The sequence below is a fragment of the Haliotis rufescens genome, unplaced genomic scaffold (assembly GCF_023055435.1).
Source record: "Haliotis rufescens isolate VD_foot unplaced genomic scaffold, xgHalRufe1.0.p SCAF_6, whole genome shotgun sequence".
Lineage (NCBI taxonomy): Eukaryota > Metazoa > Mollusca > Gastropoda > Lepetellida > Haliotidae > Haliotis > Haliotis rufescens.
The window spans coordinates 12162747-12180355 of record NW_025964334.1 but is presented as its reverse complement, the minus strand read 5'-3'; the positions used below and the strand labels follow the sequence as shown (position 1 = coordinate 12180355).

Sequence of the window (17609 nt, the reverse complement as noted above, 5' to 3'; positions counted from 1 at the left end):
TACAGCTTGAATGTTGCTAAGTGCATCGTTAAACAACATTCGACTAGTCTGGCGGTCAAAACATCCACTCGTTGAACCGAGAAACCGGTCTGATCCCACACCCTTTCTTGGTGTCCCCGGCCATGAGGTAGCTTTAATTTTGCTCAAATCCGCGTGAACCCAAACTCCACACTCTTCAAAGCATCTTAATTCGCCCCCCTCATTTGTATTCTTTGTTTCAGATTCAAGACGTAGGTCAGTACGGTTCAGCTTCGACGAGTCAATCATCCCCTCTACAATGGACAGTCTTGACGTCAGCAGCTGTGGGTCAAATCTAAAACCTGTGTCCGAGCACATGCTGACACCGGTGCCATCTCCTTTGCCTGGTGATCCGCTCACATCAGAGTTTGATTTTGACGTGAAAAAACCATCTATGCCTACAAAGATAAAGAGTGGGTTTGTTGAATCTCTATTGCTCCGTCTTCTTGATGACCTCAACCACCGCCGCATCAAACGGGATGATCTGGTGAAGCTTACAGGATACTGCATGGATATCCTGAGAGTCAAAGATGTTTCGGGGAAGAGGAAAGGTGATGATGTTGCGTCATCTCCCTCCGATCACGTCGCTGACTACCTCGTGAGCTTCACCCTCAGCAAGATCTTAGATGACATCAGATCGGGATCGGCGAGTCAGGAGGATCTAACATCAATTACCCAATCTATCATGAAAGAAGCTCAGAGTGGCACAGGAACTGATGAGGATATCAGTGATCAAGACTTAGACAGACTGATATCCGCAACGTTGTCCAGTGCAGCGGAAGATGTGCTTGATAAGGATGATCACATCAGTGACTCAATGCTTGAGGACTTTGTTACAACAACGCTGCGTAAGATCAAGAATGATCAAGACTTAGACAGACTGATATCCGCAACGTTGTCCAGTGCTGCGAAAGATGTGCTTGATGAGGATGATCACATCAGTGACTCAATGCTTGAGGACTTTGTTACAACAACGCTGCGTAAGATCAAGAATGATCAAGACTTAGAAAGACTGATATCCGCAACGTTGTCCAGTGCAGCGAAAGATGTGCTTGATGAGGATGATCACATCAGTGACTCAATGCTTGAGGACTTTGTTACAACAACGCTGAGTAAGATCAAGAATGATCAAGACTTAGACAGACTGATATCCGCAACGTTGTCCAGTGCAGTGAAAGATGTGCTTGATGAGGATGATCACATCAGTGACTCAATGCTTGAGGACTTTGTTACAACAACGCTGCGTAAGATCAAGAATGATCAAGACTTAGAAAGACTGATATCCGCAACGTTGTCCAGTGCAGCGAAAGATGTGCTTGATGAGGATGATCACATCAGTGACTCAATGCTTGAGGACTTTGTTACAACAACGCTGAGTAAGATCAAGAATGATCAAGACTTAGACAGACTGATATCCGCAACGTTGTCCAGTGCAGCGAAAGATGTGCTTGATGAGGATGATCACATCAGTGACTCAATGCTTGAGGACTTTGTTACAACAACGCTGCGTAAGATCAAGAATGATCAAGACTTAGAAAGACTGATATCCGCAACGTTGTCCAGTGCAGCGAAAGATGTGCTTGATGAGGATGATCACATCAGTGACTCAATGCTTGAGGACTTTGTTACAACAACGCTGAGTAAGATCAAGAATGATCAAGACTTAGACAGACTGATATCCGCAACGTTGTCCAGTGCAGTGAAAGATGTGCTTGATGAGGATGATCACATCAGTGACTCAATGCTTGAGGACTTTGTTACAACAACGCTGAGTAAGATCAAGAATGATCAAGACTTAGACAGACTGGTATCCGCATCGTTGTCCAGTGCAGCGAAAGATGTGCTTGATGTGGATGATCACATCAGTGACTCAATGCTTGAGGACTTTGTTACAACAACGCTGCGTAAGATCAAGAATAACCTCGAGTCCAAAATCATGCCCCAGGATGGAGTGAGAGAGATTGGGTTAGCTGTGGTCAATGCTATTCGTGGGAGGGATTGTAGGTTGGAAGGTGATTTGAAGAAGACTCTCAACGATGTCCTTGACGAGATGGAAACCAACACTATGGTCGGTGCTGCTATGGACAAGGTTGTCACGGCTATTGTATCCTCGTACCATACTGTAACATCAAAGGAGGAGAAGACTCATACAGAAATGATTGAGGACTTCGTTTCAGATATCCTCACTCAGCTGTTTGTGAGTATCAAAGCAGGGGAATTCTCGGAACACGAACTCATGCAGATTATCAGCACACGACATGACAGCAAGCGGTCAAAGAAGGATTACGTGCAAGGAATGATTGATTCTGTCTTGTACCAAATCGACAGCGGAAATATCACTGAGGAAGAGATACAGGACATTGGTAATGCACTTATTGATACGGGGCGCAAGCTTCTCACTGATAAAGGCTTCCAGATTTCCTCAGCTGAAGGCATTGATCCCATGGAAATGACAAGTACTGAAATTGCAGACAAGTTGGTGAAGGAAGTCATTGACAATATTCGGGAACACATGGATGATGATGAATTTGAAAAAGAAGCTCTCAAAGCACTCGCAGCCTCTTTCCTGAAAGTCCGATCGTCCACTATGGAAGGCATATCAAATGTCCCAACAATTGGCAGTAGCCCCGGTGGTAGCTATCTGTCCACAGTGAAACGACCTTCTCCAACAGAGTCCTCACTAGCAATTGATGTGGTATTTGCAGCAATTGACAGGATCACAAGAGATCTTACTGAGAGGAATATACCTGTTCATATGCTTTCCTCAATCGCTTGCTCCCTTGCACCTCAGGGTGATGTAACTCCATCAATATATCTATCGGAGGGAGGACTGGATGATGCTAATTCCTTGCCACAAGGTATGAAAATGACTCTTACAGAAATTACTTGCCTTCTGAGTGAAGATAGAGTTGGGTATGATGACGCAAAGAAAATATTTGCTATCATTCTTCAGAGTTACCTCATTGGCCATCCCCAAAAGTGCTCGAGTCATATTCAGATCGATGAGAGTGATTCTTTCATGATTGAGAACCTGATACGTTTGACGTTGAACAAGGTGATGAGGAGTGTAACCGAAGATGTTAGCTTACTAAGCTTGCCTCTCTCGACCGACACGGGCAGTTTATCTATCAGGAGGCTGAGCAGTGTTATATCCGGCAATGATTTGGAGAAGCTCATATGGGACACTCTTCACAGAATAGGTCAGGAGGCTTCAATGGAGTCAGTGCTGTCACGGCCTCCAACTCCAGTACAGTTTAAAAGTTACAGTTCCGTGGACTCTCAGAACATCGAGTCTCTGGTCAGACAAACACTAGTACAGGTCGCTCAGGACATAGCTGAAGGCATTACCAGTGATACCTCGCTTGTTGACACAAAACGTGAAGTTGAGGCTGCTATCAAATCTTCATCGCATCTTTCTTCCAATATTGTTGGGTTTGTGAACTCAGTTCTTCAAGAGCTGATTGTGGGCTTAGAGCGTGGAAGCATATCCAGAGACTGTGTGGCCCAGTTCATGACAGATATATGCCCAGGCAAAGACTTTATTAATATGGATGTGGAGCTTCTGCACAAAGACCTGCGGAGAGTGGTGAACGATGTATCTCAGAGGAGGACAGCGTCAGTGTACTTTCATGCAATCTCTGACCGATTTTCTGCAATTAAGTCATATTCGGACAGAACCAAATCTGTGATGACACCAGAACTTAAAAATGTTGGTAACATTTTGTCCAGTGTGGATGCAGGCCTTCTTATCAAGTTTGTTCAAGCTACCTTGTTAACGGTGTTAGGTGGAATGCAAACTCCAAGGCAGTCTTTTTTTCAACAACTGAAACCAGAAAGTGTCACCTCACTCCTTAAACAAGAATCCTCCGTTATCGCCAGAAACGTTGTAAATGATCTTATAAGAAGAATACAGAGTGAAGTTTCCAATGGGGTTCTCACAATAGATGAAGGTGCAAGGAAACGTTCTTCAACTTTGGCAGATAGACTTGTTGACGATTTGATTCAACAGATTCAGGGCGAGCTGGACAAAGGGTATTTGACCCTGGACAATTCTGCGAAACTTCAACTTATTTCAAAGGTCAGAAAGAAGTCTTCACATGACATTACTGCAGGACAGAGAAAAGAATCGTCGGAGGTTCCAAAAGAGACAGAATCTTATGTGTTACAGAGTCTCAAATCAGTTGTGTCAGAAAAAAGACAATCCACGGACGATGGGGCTGTGGATGTCACCAAAGGCTCCTCGATTCTTCTCGAGGAATTTCTATACAGTCATCTTCAAGACGCTGTTGAATCCATTCAAAATAGGACAACAGAAAGTGCCAAATCCACGTCTGATTCCAGTGTCCGGGGAACATCTTCATTGGTACTTGCAACTCTGACTACAGTCATTGCCGACATGATCATTGAAAATGCATTAACTGGGCTCAAAGATGAGGTGGCAGAAGAGACGAAGGAAATCACAAGTTCTGAAAAGTCCTTAAAATCTCCATCTGAGGATATTCCCTTGGATAAAGTCTCATCTTCTGAAGTAGCCAAGTTTGTTCTGGTAACATTGACACAAGCTTTGGCCGAGACGAAGGAAATCACAAGTTCTGAAAAGTATTCAAAATCTTCATTTGAGGATATTCCCTTGCATAAAGTCTCATCTTCTGAAGTAGCCAAGTTTGTTCTGGGAACATTGACTCAAGCTTTTGCCAAGACAAAAGAAATCACAAGTTCTGAAAAGTATTCAAAATCTTCATCTGAGGATATTCCCTTGGATAAAGGCTCATCTTCTGAAGTAGCCAAGTTTGTTCTGGGAACATTGACTCAAGCTTTGGCCGAGACGAAGGAAACCACAAGTTCTGAAAAGTCTTCAAAATCTTCATCTGAGGATATTCCCTTGGATAAAGGCTCATCTTCTGAAGTAGCCAAGTTTGTTCTGGGAACATTGACTCAAGCTTTGGCCGAGACGAAGGAAATCACAAGTTCTGAAAAGCCTTCAAAATCTTCATCTGAGGATATTCCCTTGGATAAAGGCTCATCTTCTGAAGTAGCCAAGTTTGTTCTGGGAACATTGACTCAAGCTTTGGCCGAGACGAAGGAAATCACAAGTTCTGAAAAGTCTTCAAAATCTTCATCTGAGGATATTCCCTTGGATAAAGGCTCATCTTCTGAAGTAGCCAAGTTTGTTCTGGGAACATTGACTCAAGCTTTGGCCAAGACAAAGGAAATCACAAGTTCTGAAAAGTCTTCAAAATCTTCATCTGAGGATATTCCCTTGGATAAAGGCTCATCTTCTGAAGTAGCCAAGTTTGTTCTGGGAACATTGACTCAAGCTTTGGCCGAGACGAAGGAAATCATAAGTTCTGAAAAGTCTTCAAAATCTTCATCTGAGGATATTCCCTTGGATAAAGGCTCATCTTCTGAAGTAGCCATGTTTGTTCTGGGAACATTGACTCAAGCTTTGGCCGAGACGAAGGAAATCACAAGTTCTGAAAAGTCTTCAAAATCTTCATCTGAGGATATTCCCTTGGATAAAGGCTCATCTTCTGAAGTAGCCAAGTTTGTTCTGGGAACATTGACTCAAGCTTTGGCCGAGACGAAGGAAATCACAAGTTCTGAAAAGTCTTCAAAATCTTCATCTGAGGATATTCCCTTGGATAAAGGCTCATCTTCTGAAGTAGCCAAGTTTGTTCTGGGAACATTGACTCAAGCTTTGGCCAAGACAAAGGAAATCACAAGTTCTGAAAAGTCTTCAAAATCTTCATCTGAGGATATTCCCTTGGATAAAGGCTCATCTTCTGAAGTAGCCAAGTTTGTTCTGGGAACATTGACTCAAGCTTTGGCCAAGACAAAGGAAATCACAAGTTCTGAAAAGTCTTCAAAATCTTCATCTGAGGATATTCCCTTGGATAAAGGCTCATCTTCTGAAGTAGCCAAGTTTGTTCTGGGAACATTGACTCAAGCTTTGGCCGAGACGAAGGAAATCATAAGTTCTGAAAAGTCTTCAAAATCTTCATCTGAAGATATTCCCTTGGATAAAGGCTCATCTTCTGAAGTAGCCAAGTTTGTTCTGGGAACATTGACTCAAGCTTTGGCCGAGACGAAGGAAACCACAAGTTCTGAAAAGTCTTCAAAATCTTCATCTGAGGATATTCCCTTGGATAAAGTCTCATCTTCTGAAGTAGCCAAGTTTGTTCTGGGAACATTGACTCAAGCTTTGGCCAAGACAAAGGAAATCACAAGTTCTGAAAAGTCTTCAAAATCTTCATCTGAGGATATTCCCTTGGATAAAGGCTCATCTTCTGAAGTAGCCAAGTTTGTTCTGGGAACATTGACTCAAGCTTTGGCCGAGACGAAGGAAACCACAAGTTCTGAAAAGTCTTCAAAATCTTCATCTGAGGATATTCCCTTGGATAAAGGCTCATCTTCTGAAGTAGCCAAGTTTGTTCTGGGAACATTGACTCTAGCTTTGGCCGAGACAAAGGAAATCACAAGTTCTGAAAAGTCTTCAAAATCTTCATCTGAGGATATTCCCTTGGATAAAGGCTCATCTTCTGAAGTAGCCAAGTTTGTTCTGGGAACATTGACTCAAGCTTTGGCCAAGACAAAGGAAATCCCAAGTTCTGAAAAGTATTCAAAATCTTCATCTGAGGATATTCCCTTGGATAAAGGCTCATCTTCTGAAGTAGCCAAGTTTGTTCTGGGAACATTGACTCAAGCTTTGGCCGAGACGAAGGAAATCACAAGTTCTGAAAAGTATTCAAAATCTTCATCTGAGGATATTCCCTTGGATAAAGGCTCATCTTCTGAAGTAGCCAAGTTTGTTCTGGGAACATTGACTCAAGCTTTGGCCGAGACGAAGGAAACCACAAGTTCTGAAAAGTCTTCAAAATCTTCATCTGAAGATATTCCCTTGGATAAAGGCTCATCTTCTGAAGTAGCCAAGTTTGTTCTGGGAACATTGACTCAAGCTTTGGCCGAGACGAAGGAAACCACAAGTTCTGAAAAGTCTTCAAAATCTTCATCTGAGGATATTCCCTTGGATAAAGTCTCATCTTCTGAAGTAGCCAAGTTTGTTCTGGGAACATTGACTCAAGCTTTGGCCAAGACAAAGGAAATCACAAGTTCTGAAAAGTATTCAAAATCTTCATCTGAGGATATTCCCTTGGATAAAGGCTCATCTTCTGAAGTAGCCAAGTTTGTTCTGGGAACATTGACTCAAGCTTTGGCCGAGACGAAGGAAATCACAAGTTCTGAAAAGTCTTCAAAATCTTCATCTGAGGATATTCCCTTGGATAAAGGCTCATCTTCTGAAGTAGCCAAGTCTGTTCTGGGAACATTGACTCAAGCTTTGGCCGAGACGAAGGAAACCACAAGTTCTGAAAAGTCTTCAAAATCTTCATCTGAGGATATTCCCTTGGATAAAGTCTCATCTTCTGAAGTAGCCAAGTTTGTTCTGGGAACATTGACTCAAGCTTTGGCCAAGACAAAGGAAATCACAAGTTCTGAAAAGTCTTCAAAATCTTCATCTGAGGATATTCCCTTGGATAAAGGCTCATCTTCTGAAGTAGCCAAGTTTGTTCTGGGAACATTGACTCAAGCTTTGGCCAAGACAAAGGAAATCACAAGTTCTGAAAAGTCTTCAAAATCTTCATCTGAGGATATTCCCTTGGATAAAGGCTCATCTTCTGAAGTAGCCAAGTTTGTTCTGGGAACATTGACTCAAGCTTTGGCCGAGACGAAGGAAATCACAAGTTCTGAAAAGTCTTCAAAATCTTCATCTGAGGATATTCCCTTGGATAAAGGCTCATCTTCTGAAGTAGCCAAGTTTGTTCTGGGAACATTGACTCAAGCTTTGGCCGAGACGAAGGAAATCATAAGTTCTGAAAAGTCTTCAAAATCTTCATCTGAGGATATTCCCTTGGATAAAGGCTCATCTTCTGAAGTAGCCAAGTTTGTTCTGGGAACATTGACTCGAGCTTTGGCCGATGACTCATATCCTCAGTCTGATATTATTACCCGAGACAGTGAAAGAACCTTTGAACCAGAGACATCTCAAGTCCCTGAACCTCTTCAAGTTGATCCAGTAGCTCTTCCACATGATACAGAAACCAAACAGACAACCTTGGCATGTGTTAACGATCTTGTTGCTGAAGTTATCAGCCAGACCATTGCAAACATCAAACAGGGAAAATTGAGCCAAATGGAGTTGTCCACACTGGTTGGAACATTAACGGGCACCAACGACCAACCAGATGGGATAGAGAATACCCTTGTCAATGCCTTAGAAGGTGTGAAGACGAACATCGTACACGGAGTAGTCAGTTCAAACAATATGGAAACTGTCGCACAACAGATTGCGACTCTTTCTTTGGACAGTGATGACAAAGTAGAGACAGATACTGGTTCTAGCATCCACAGTATGGCCAAGGATGTGGTCTCGCAGATTGTTCTTTCTCTCGGCGATGCTGAACGGAACGCGACTGCCGATGGAGATGGTGAAGGGATAAAAGATCTTGCCAAGTTGTCGCTCGTGCAGGGGGGTCCTGCGGCGACAAATGCCCGTAATTCATTCCGTAGTCTCGTCCAACCAGAATCAGCAGATAAAATGTCCGTGTCTAAAACCTCCATGGATTCCCCTGTTGACTCGGACGAAAGTATAATGTCTGTGAATCGGGAAATAGTTATTGGAAGTAAAGACAGACTTCCAAAGAAGTCTTCAGGGAGAGTGACAAATGAGGCGAGGAAGGAGAAAAGCAAACAACAATCCAAAACAAGCGTTTCAAGCGTATCATCGGGCGACTCGCACCAAGAACAAATTGTGAAACGAAGTCAGTCAAAGGATGCAACATCTTTGAAGTCGAGCTCCACCGAATTGAAGCAGAGTCGATCAAAGAAAATGACAAAATCAAGTGACACGTCCCTCACCAAAAAATCATCACTAAAATCTGTAAAGTCACGTGACAGTTCTAAAAGGGTCACCATAGATCAAAGCGTCAAGGTCACAGCCTCGCTGCCAGCAATCAAAATAGACAACTGCAGCAGCAACATGACATTTGGCACCAGCTGTTCCTCATCCTCGTCCACCATCTCAAACTCGGAATCACAGCAGGAGCCGAAGACACAGAAGGTCAAAGAGAAGAAAGAGAGAGCCAAGAACGTTCCTACGGTGAAAGTCACAGAAGCTTCAGACCCTGACAGTAACGGAAGTGATGTGTCCCAGAGCAGCAGTCAGGCAGATGCAATGAAGGTTCGATCTGTGTGTGGGTCTCACACAACCCAGGTCAGAGTCAGGGATTCCCAAGCTGACGTCAGTCAAGGTTAGTAACCGTTATTTAAAAGTCCAAGATCTTCACGCTCGTTTTTCGGCTCGATATAAATAGGGATCCTAATACAAGCATGTTTGTCATAGCTCTCGCTTGGGAAATACAAGAATAGAATTCTTACACCATTTTCGTAACACCAGAATGCCACATATGTCTTAGTGTTATAATTTCTTTATTACCCATTATTTTTTAATCCTTTGGGGATCCCCTTTTGGAAAATGCACTGTTCACGACCGCTGTCTTATGAAACTACAATTATCCTGTGACGTCAACAATCTTCATCTATGACGTCGTTTCTAGTGCAGCGTCATTCCGACCCTACGTCATATCATTATCAAACCTACGGTGCATGAATTTCGCAGCAATATTATTCGTCTTAGACCTGGCTTTAATGATCGAAAACTTAAATGGAAGAGTTTCATCAATTGAGAAATACCTAAGATTATGCCCTTCTTGTGACGTTGTAGTCGAAGGAGAATACCTTTTATATGTATTTGCCCTGTAAAGGAAAATCTTACCACAGTGGTCTTTATCTCATTATATAAGATAGTTATGCGATAAATCGAAAAAACAAAGAAGAACGAAGCGTGGTTATTTCACGATAAAGCATTTTCACGTCATTTCTTGTGATTCGAACATGCGCTCGCAACTTGATGACGTCATACACTGGATAATAAAATAGACTTATTCGAAATTGTCACTGGCGGATTCTATTTAGGGAGTCATCATTGTCGAAATACGGCGAAATATTTTTAAAGCGTGTACTTTTTACTAACATCCTTAAAGAGGCTGTGCATAATGTTCATATCTAATATAAGAAATAAAGGACTCATGATCGTTGTTTATCGTACAATAAAACACTGCAGGGAGAAGAAACCACTATATTCTCCCTGCAGTGTTTTATTGTACAGATAATTTACGTGAAAATAGTGCGAATATCTGGGAAATACCAAATATCCCCCCTCCCCCACTCCGTTCATTAATTGTACTTGTCCAACATTGCCGAGGTCGGATTGTATTCAGGGAATCATCATTATTTAAATACGAGCAAATAGTTTTGAAGCTTGTACATTCAATAACATCCTTAAAGAGGCTGTTGATATCTCGTATAAGAAATATACGCCTCGTGGTCGTTGTTCATCGTAAATAAAACACTGAAGGAAGAATACACCACTCGGGGCTTGGTCGCTCATGGTTTATTCTTCCTGCAGTGTTTTATTTAAGAATTGACTTCGATAGATGTAGGTCTACATCTACACACGGTGGGGAAGCCTAGTGGTTAAAGTGTTGGCTCGTCACGCCGAAGACCCGGGTTCGATTCCCCAACATGGGTACACTGTGTAAAGCCCATTTCCCGGTGTCCCTCGCCGTGATATTGCTGAAATATTGCTAAAAGCGGAGTAAAACCAAACTCACTCACTGTACACAATTATATTAAGTATAAAGTGTGTATTCATGTTTACACTGACATACATACAACAACCAGCTGTATCGCGGAATAACATAGTTCCTCAAAAAGAGAGGTGAAGTGAGCGTATATATGCTCAACTTGCTCTTCGGGAACATCTGTTGTAGTTTTTTTTAGAAAAAAATGTATACAGATCATATCATGATTGGATGAGAAAGGTGTGTTAAGAACTACCTCAGTTAGGCAGTCAGAATGACAGGGCGTCGTAAAACATTAACATCAAGTACACGAAGTAAAAAGGGCCGACACGATAAACGTGACGGGAGAGATTTCCGAAGTCGTTAATGAACCTGTGGCGGTTACTTGTGTTGGTCATCATTGATTAATTGGCCGATCATTGAAAGGTGATTATAGTGATGTGTCAAATAGATACTAAGGTAAATTCATAGATTTGCTGTAGGCTGTCACTGGCAGTCTAGACACGGATCGGGTCGATACCACGATTGTCTGGATTTGCATTTTTTCGTTTTGTTCACTAGGATGTGTCGTGAACGATCATGCAGTCATACTCTCTGACGTTTTTTAATGTATGCTTAAACGCTGATTTCAAGATTAAAGTTTAAATGATCAGAAACAACGCTTCTGTATGTATTCTTGCTAGGGAATTCGCAAGGGTTCCCCCAAGAATGTTTAAGTGGTCCGTCACTGTTTACGTCATGTCAAGAATACAGCCTCGTGAAAATCGTATGAACGCCAAATTGTGTCGTTTTGATTCCATTGAGATCAACAATGCGTATGAGGCGACTAATGGGATCGGATGGTCAGACTCGCTGACTTGGTTGATGCATGTTATTCTATCCCAATTGCGAGGATCGATGCTCATGACGTCAATCACTGGATTGTCTGGTCCAGACTCGATTATTTACAGACTGCCGTCATATAGCTGGAATATTGCGGAGTGCGGCTTTAAACAACAAACAGACAAACAAACTTTAACAAATTCGATGGTTTACGTCTATGGTAGTGAAACTGAACAGACAAACCTGATTACTTGGTACGAATATAGCGTTTTTGTTAGCCGTTAATCCAGAATCTTAAGTTAAGGGATATTATTTCCAATACATTAACTGTATTGGAGCTAAGTCAGCACTAAAAGAATACTTTAAAACCTTGAGAAATTGAAAAAGAAATCCTCATAAAACGCAACTGCTTTTGGGTATCTTAGACATCTTATCTTTGAAAATCAATAAAAAAAAAATTTTACGGCATAAATTTACGTTTCAAACATGATTGGGTCATGGGGCTGGAAATTCATTTCTTACCCCAGTCTCCATTGATCCAATTTATTTTTATACGAAATTTCCAAACCACAGATTACTTTTTACAAACTGTTGCAGGAATGAGTGATGGTTAAATAGAAATAATCAAATTTAACAACAGTTCTTTTAAAAATTCAATAACATAAGAAACAAACTCGGTATACTTTCTTTTGTCCCTCAGTTCAAAATGTAGTTTAACAATCGTTGAACGACTATAAGAACGAATTCACCTCATCTAATTTGTAAACGCCAATATTCAGAACATGTTAAGCTCGGTCAAACGTTTATTTCGTATGTAACATGTACATGTACATGCACATGTACATTTCAAGTGTTTATTTCGGAGGCACGTGTACATTTCAATGTTAGGGCATTACAAACAGCAAATATCATATCATCATTTGTAAACTTATATTTATAATATTATTAATTAATTTGTTGTATTTTCTTGCTTTGTTTCAGAGTAGAAGTCACGTGACCTTTGCCTGAGAAAACGAGAAATCACACAATTAAGATAATTTATATGTACATCATAGCTCCTAGATTAATACACCACTTCAGGATATCACACATTCTTTGTTTATGTAAAATATTGTATTTATTGAAATAAACTATGTTGTTGTTTGATGTGTGTGTTTTAACTCAATTTGTCATGAGTGACCGAGTTGGCAATATTCCAGTGACATCATGGAAATGGACTTCAGACATTGGACCCATGTGGGAATCGAACCCGGGCCTTCGGCGTGACGAGGGAACGCTTTAACCAATAGGATACAATCGCACTATTTTATCATGATGTCTTTGTTTGTTTGTTGTTTAATGCTGCACTCAATAACATTCCAGATATTTGGCAGCGGCCTGTAAACAATCGAGAAACGCGCAAGAATATCAAATTGTCGGTCCCTTAATAGGGACAATATATGATCTAGACACGTCAGTGGCTGATCCACTTTTTCTGTGCTGAATGGAATCTCTAGAAATATAGCAAAGAAGTATGAAATTGGGTTATGAAAAGTTAACGATTAATAACGAAAAGTTATCATCTACAAGTACGAGTTATACGACAAGAGCATCTCCACAGGGTTTTAAGTGAGTTTGGTTTAACGCTCATTAGAACAGTATTTCAGTTATATCAGCTTCACGTTAGAGGAAAGCACGAAGTGATGAAGGCCTTTTGAAGACGTGTACCACTCTTGGCGATACCTCCGAGCACTGGTAAAATACTAAACTAACCAAGCATAAATGTCAGGACATATATGGGATTCGACCCACGATGAGTGAGTGAGTGGGTTTTACACCGATTTTAGCAATATTCCAGCAATATCACGACGGGGGGTAACCAGAAATGGGCTTACACATTTTATCCATGTAGGGAATCGAACCCGCGCCTTCGGCGGGTCGAGCGAACGCTTTAACCACGGGGTTTCTCCACCGCCCCCGACCCACGTTCAGCTGGTTCTGGCACTACTAAGGGACGCAACTCAACAAAGCGAATGTTCGGGCAGTAAACGACATACCATGCTCTAGACATGGAATCGGGGGACCGGTGTTTTCTTTAGAAATGTTGGCGTCTTGCTAATGCCGATAAACAGGCCAATTTTCCACCGAAAACAAACGACACTAAGCCGAACGAAAGAAAATATGGGTAATACATTTTGCAGTCTGTTCAATGCGTCAGGGAATTTGCATGGACAAGCAGAGCATTCGTTCGAAGACGCTCTCAAGCCTGGTGATTACATATCGTACTTTCTGCCCAAGTTTCCCTTTACATAAAACCTTCATGGACACGAAAAGATTCAATCATTCGCACCACATTACAACGCATAGAATCTTCAATAATAGCAGTGATAAGGCTTGAAATAGGCCCACTAGCTGCAGCCTGCGTTGTCCGCGTACGTTAATCGATACGACAATCGTAAATCGTTACCCACCAAGAACGACTTACGACATCAGCGTAATTGTAACCTGAAGATAACCCTTGTAATAAGGTTCTGCTGGCAGGGTCACTTGTAAAGACCGATCTTAACCAATTGCTATAGCGATTGGATAACGAAATGAGTAGTGTTGGGTTACGTGAATAAATTTATCATTTAACTAAAGCATTTATCCATGACATAAGCTTATGACATAAAAACATGTATGTCATACTCCAATGACATAAGTATGCAAATTAGATGTGCAAATTAGATAACCGGAAGTGGGACTTTTTTCGCCGGTGCACGTGAGTAGGTGTTTACAAACAACATGGATACCTTTGATGTTGGAGACATTATTTCAATTATTCTGCAAAAGTCTGTTCAAGTATTTTGTTTAAAATAATCCGAGGAACTTTTTTTCTCAGCGAAGGAATATGTCATAAAGGAGTTAAGAGGTTGTTTATTTTGGTTTACACGGCTATGGAAAACATGTATCACTACGCACGATCTATACGTAAGATTTCGACAAGTTGCTAATGTTAATGTTTAATGCAATTATTCCTTAATTGGGAAGCAAAAATGTGAAAATGATAAATAGAATTCATCACTCGTGTTTTTTAATATGGGAAATATCAACCGAGTCTTAGTTAATCGGTATTTGCCGAGCCTTTGATGAATCCTCTATATATATCACTGTCAGGAACGAATCCGAGACAAGCAGAATCATTCGTGGCAAACTCGTGAGGTTGCGGTACAACAGTGAGTATTAAAATTATATCAAGGTGTATCAGCTTAATGTGGGAGAAAAGCATGGAGTGATGCAGGTCTCAGACGTTTACCACTTTGGTGAAGCCTACGAGCACGGGTATGGTGCTGATAAACCTAGAAACAACATCGGGGCGAATCGGGATTCGAACCCACAATCATAGGTTTCTTGCGTTCCCAAGAGACGCAACTCTGTCTTGCGAATTGTGGCGCCTTAAACGATTGGGCCTCCCGTACACCTCATTCACTTAAGATATGACAGAATACTTAGATACCGTAGTTTTCATATGGTATCCAGGAGCGTGTTGAGGACGTCTCCTTTAATTGAAAAAAAGATAATACATTTCCTGGGCCCACTTGCACAAAACGATCTTAGCGCTAAGACTATTGCAAGCCTGTGTTAAAGTATGGGAGTTAAGATCATCTTAGCGCTAAGATCGCTTTGTCCAAGTTGGCCCTTGTCGAACTGTCGTCAAGATAAAAGTTTTTAAACTGCACCCAATACCCTTTGTACGCTTATACACAATCACGCCGTTCAGTGTTGGGTCGCTGTCTCATGCTACGGAAACATGTCGATGTCAAACCATGCCTTCATCAAAAGATCATCGTGTTTGCTTTGGCTAATAAATGCCAAATTGATCAGGTGTGTCACCTGAATGTACCTGATATATCTTAACAGTGACCGTGTGGGTGGACAGCAAGTTGGTTAGATTGGTTAAGTACAGGTTGTTTGTGTAGAACGTTATATATCGTAATGGAGCGATTGATGTTAATCATAAGGTAAGTATTAATCCTTTTAGTTTAAGAATGACGTGCTCAAGATGTTCAAAGACTCATTCGATAGGAGAGATCACGTTGTATATTTGATTCGGGGATCTCTTGTAAATCTTTGGTATTCTATCATGTGTCTGACGAGCGGTCGACATGGCAACTAAATGTGTGTCCTGACCTCTGAGTAGCTGTACAGTATATACTTGGCTGCTATGTTACGGAGCTGAGAGAATAGAAGCTCTAGATATTCCAAGGAGCTTCTAACAAACGATGTTAATTCTTCACCTCCCCATGCCCCCAAACTGTGCTTCTGTTAACGTGTTTAAGTCTTCACATGGACGATACCAATCAGGACTTCGTTAAAGTCTCACTGCAGTTCCCTTGGGCAGGCTAACCTACATCAACACACTCAGACTTGACACTGTCGATGTCAGCATTGCACTGTTTGTAGTCAATTCACGTTTTTCTTTGTTAACTGTGGGCTCGCATGCTGGTATTCAAATTGGACAGAGTCGGTTATTTCTAACTCGTAATTATGTTCCCGTTACAGTTTTAGTTTTTGCGGTTTTGTGCCGGCAGTTGGTCCTGTTTTCTCTGACTTCTGAACTTTCGGATCAAACAGTTGGAAACGTCAAATCATATTTTTTCTGCGTTCATGACATTATTTCATTTGCGGATGAACATCCTAATTGGCTAAAACACATTCATTTTTATCATGGTGGAAACTACCAATGGCGCTCAGGAATGGTGAGTGCTTTCTTTTGTCAGTAATCTGAAAGTGAAAATGGTGATGGTTTGATTTATAGAGAACTTTCGGATTACACAATTCTAAAGTCAAACCGGTTTTCTATTTCATTGTGAATACTATTTCTTCATGGACTTCTCATTAGAGAAAAACATATACACGTATTCCCTGATGGAAACGTTCAGACAGTATCGGGATCCGGCACTTGATTGTATACCCGCCAGCAATTTTATACCATTTTATTTAGTTTCAGATACTTGGGAATGTAAAGCTTTTGAAATGGAAACGTTTGGCCAGATCAAATGTGTACTATTATCTTACAGCCTTGAAACAGTTTCTGTAATAATCATGTGGGCGTAGTTTTCGGAAGTATGTGCACTCGGGGATGTATTAATTAGGTGTGAGTGAGTGAGTTGGGTTTAACGCTGCTTCTAAAAGTATTCCAGTTACATCACGGCTTGTCAGCTTAATGTGGGAGGAAAGCCCGAAGTGATGCAGGTCTCCGACGTTTACCACTTTGGTGAAACCCACGAGCACGGGTATGGTGCTGACAAACCTCGAAACATAATCGGGGCGAACCGGGATTCGAACCCACAATCATAAGTTTCTGGCGTGCCCAAGGGACGCAACTCTGCACAGCGAATCGCGGCGCCTTAGACGACTGGGCCACCGGTGGCCCCTATTAATTAGGGGAACGACTTAGCTGTATTAAAGATAATTAAAATGTTGATTTAATTGTGCCACTTATCATTCATTAGGACCGTGGTTTACTGGTAGAGCGTGTGCCCGGAGGGCGGAAGGCGCGAATCCCTTCCGCGTCATACCAAAAGTGAGTGAGTGAGTGAGTTGGGTTTTTTACGCCGCTTTTAACAGTATTCCAGTTATATCACGGCGTGTCAGCTTAATGTGGGAGGAAAGCCCGAAGTGATGCAGGTCTCAGACGTTTACCACTTGGGTGAAACCCACGAGCACGGGTATGGTGCTGGCAAACCTAGAAACATAATCGGGGCGAACCGGGATTCGAACCCACAATCATAGGTTTCTTGCGTGCCCAAGGGACGCAACTCTGCACAGCGAATCGCGGCGCCTTAGACGACTGGGCCACCCGTGCCCCCTCATACCAAAAGACGTTAAAAGATGGTACTTGTTGTAACCCTGTCTGGCGCTCGGCATAAAGGGGCTAAAACAAGGACTGGTCGGCTCGGAGACAGTATACTATGTCTGAGTGGGGTATTCATGTTAAACTGCGGCATGGTATCTCAGTGGGCTACAAGTGCGATAATCGTGAAGGCGACGTTAAACCCCATTACACCTCACCTGTCATTCTTTATCGCTTAATATTATTATGTATCAACA

General features: G+C 41.8%; 1 protein-coding gene across 1 annotated transcript in view; it reads left to right on the top strand.

Annotated features, from left to right (window-relative positions):
- The window catches only part of LOC124135493, a 79680-nt gene extending 66997 nt beyond the window's left edge, over positions 1-12683 (top strand). Inside the window, exons 13-14 of the mRNA XM_046500888.2 lie at positions 222-9323; positions 12519-12683. Of these exons, the coding sequence (XP_046356844.2) occupies positions 222-9323; positions 12519-12523 (9107 nt within the window). The 3' untranslated portion in view covers positions 12524-12683. The remainder of the gene's footprint in view (positions 1-221; positions 9324-12518) is intronic.
- The last annotated feature ends 4926 nt before the right edge of the window (positions 12684-17609 follow it).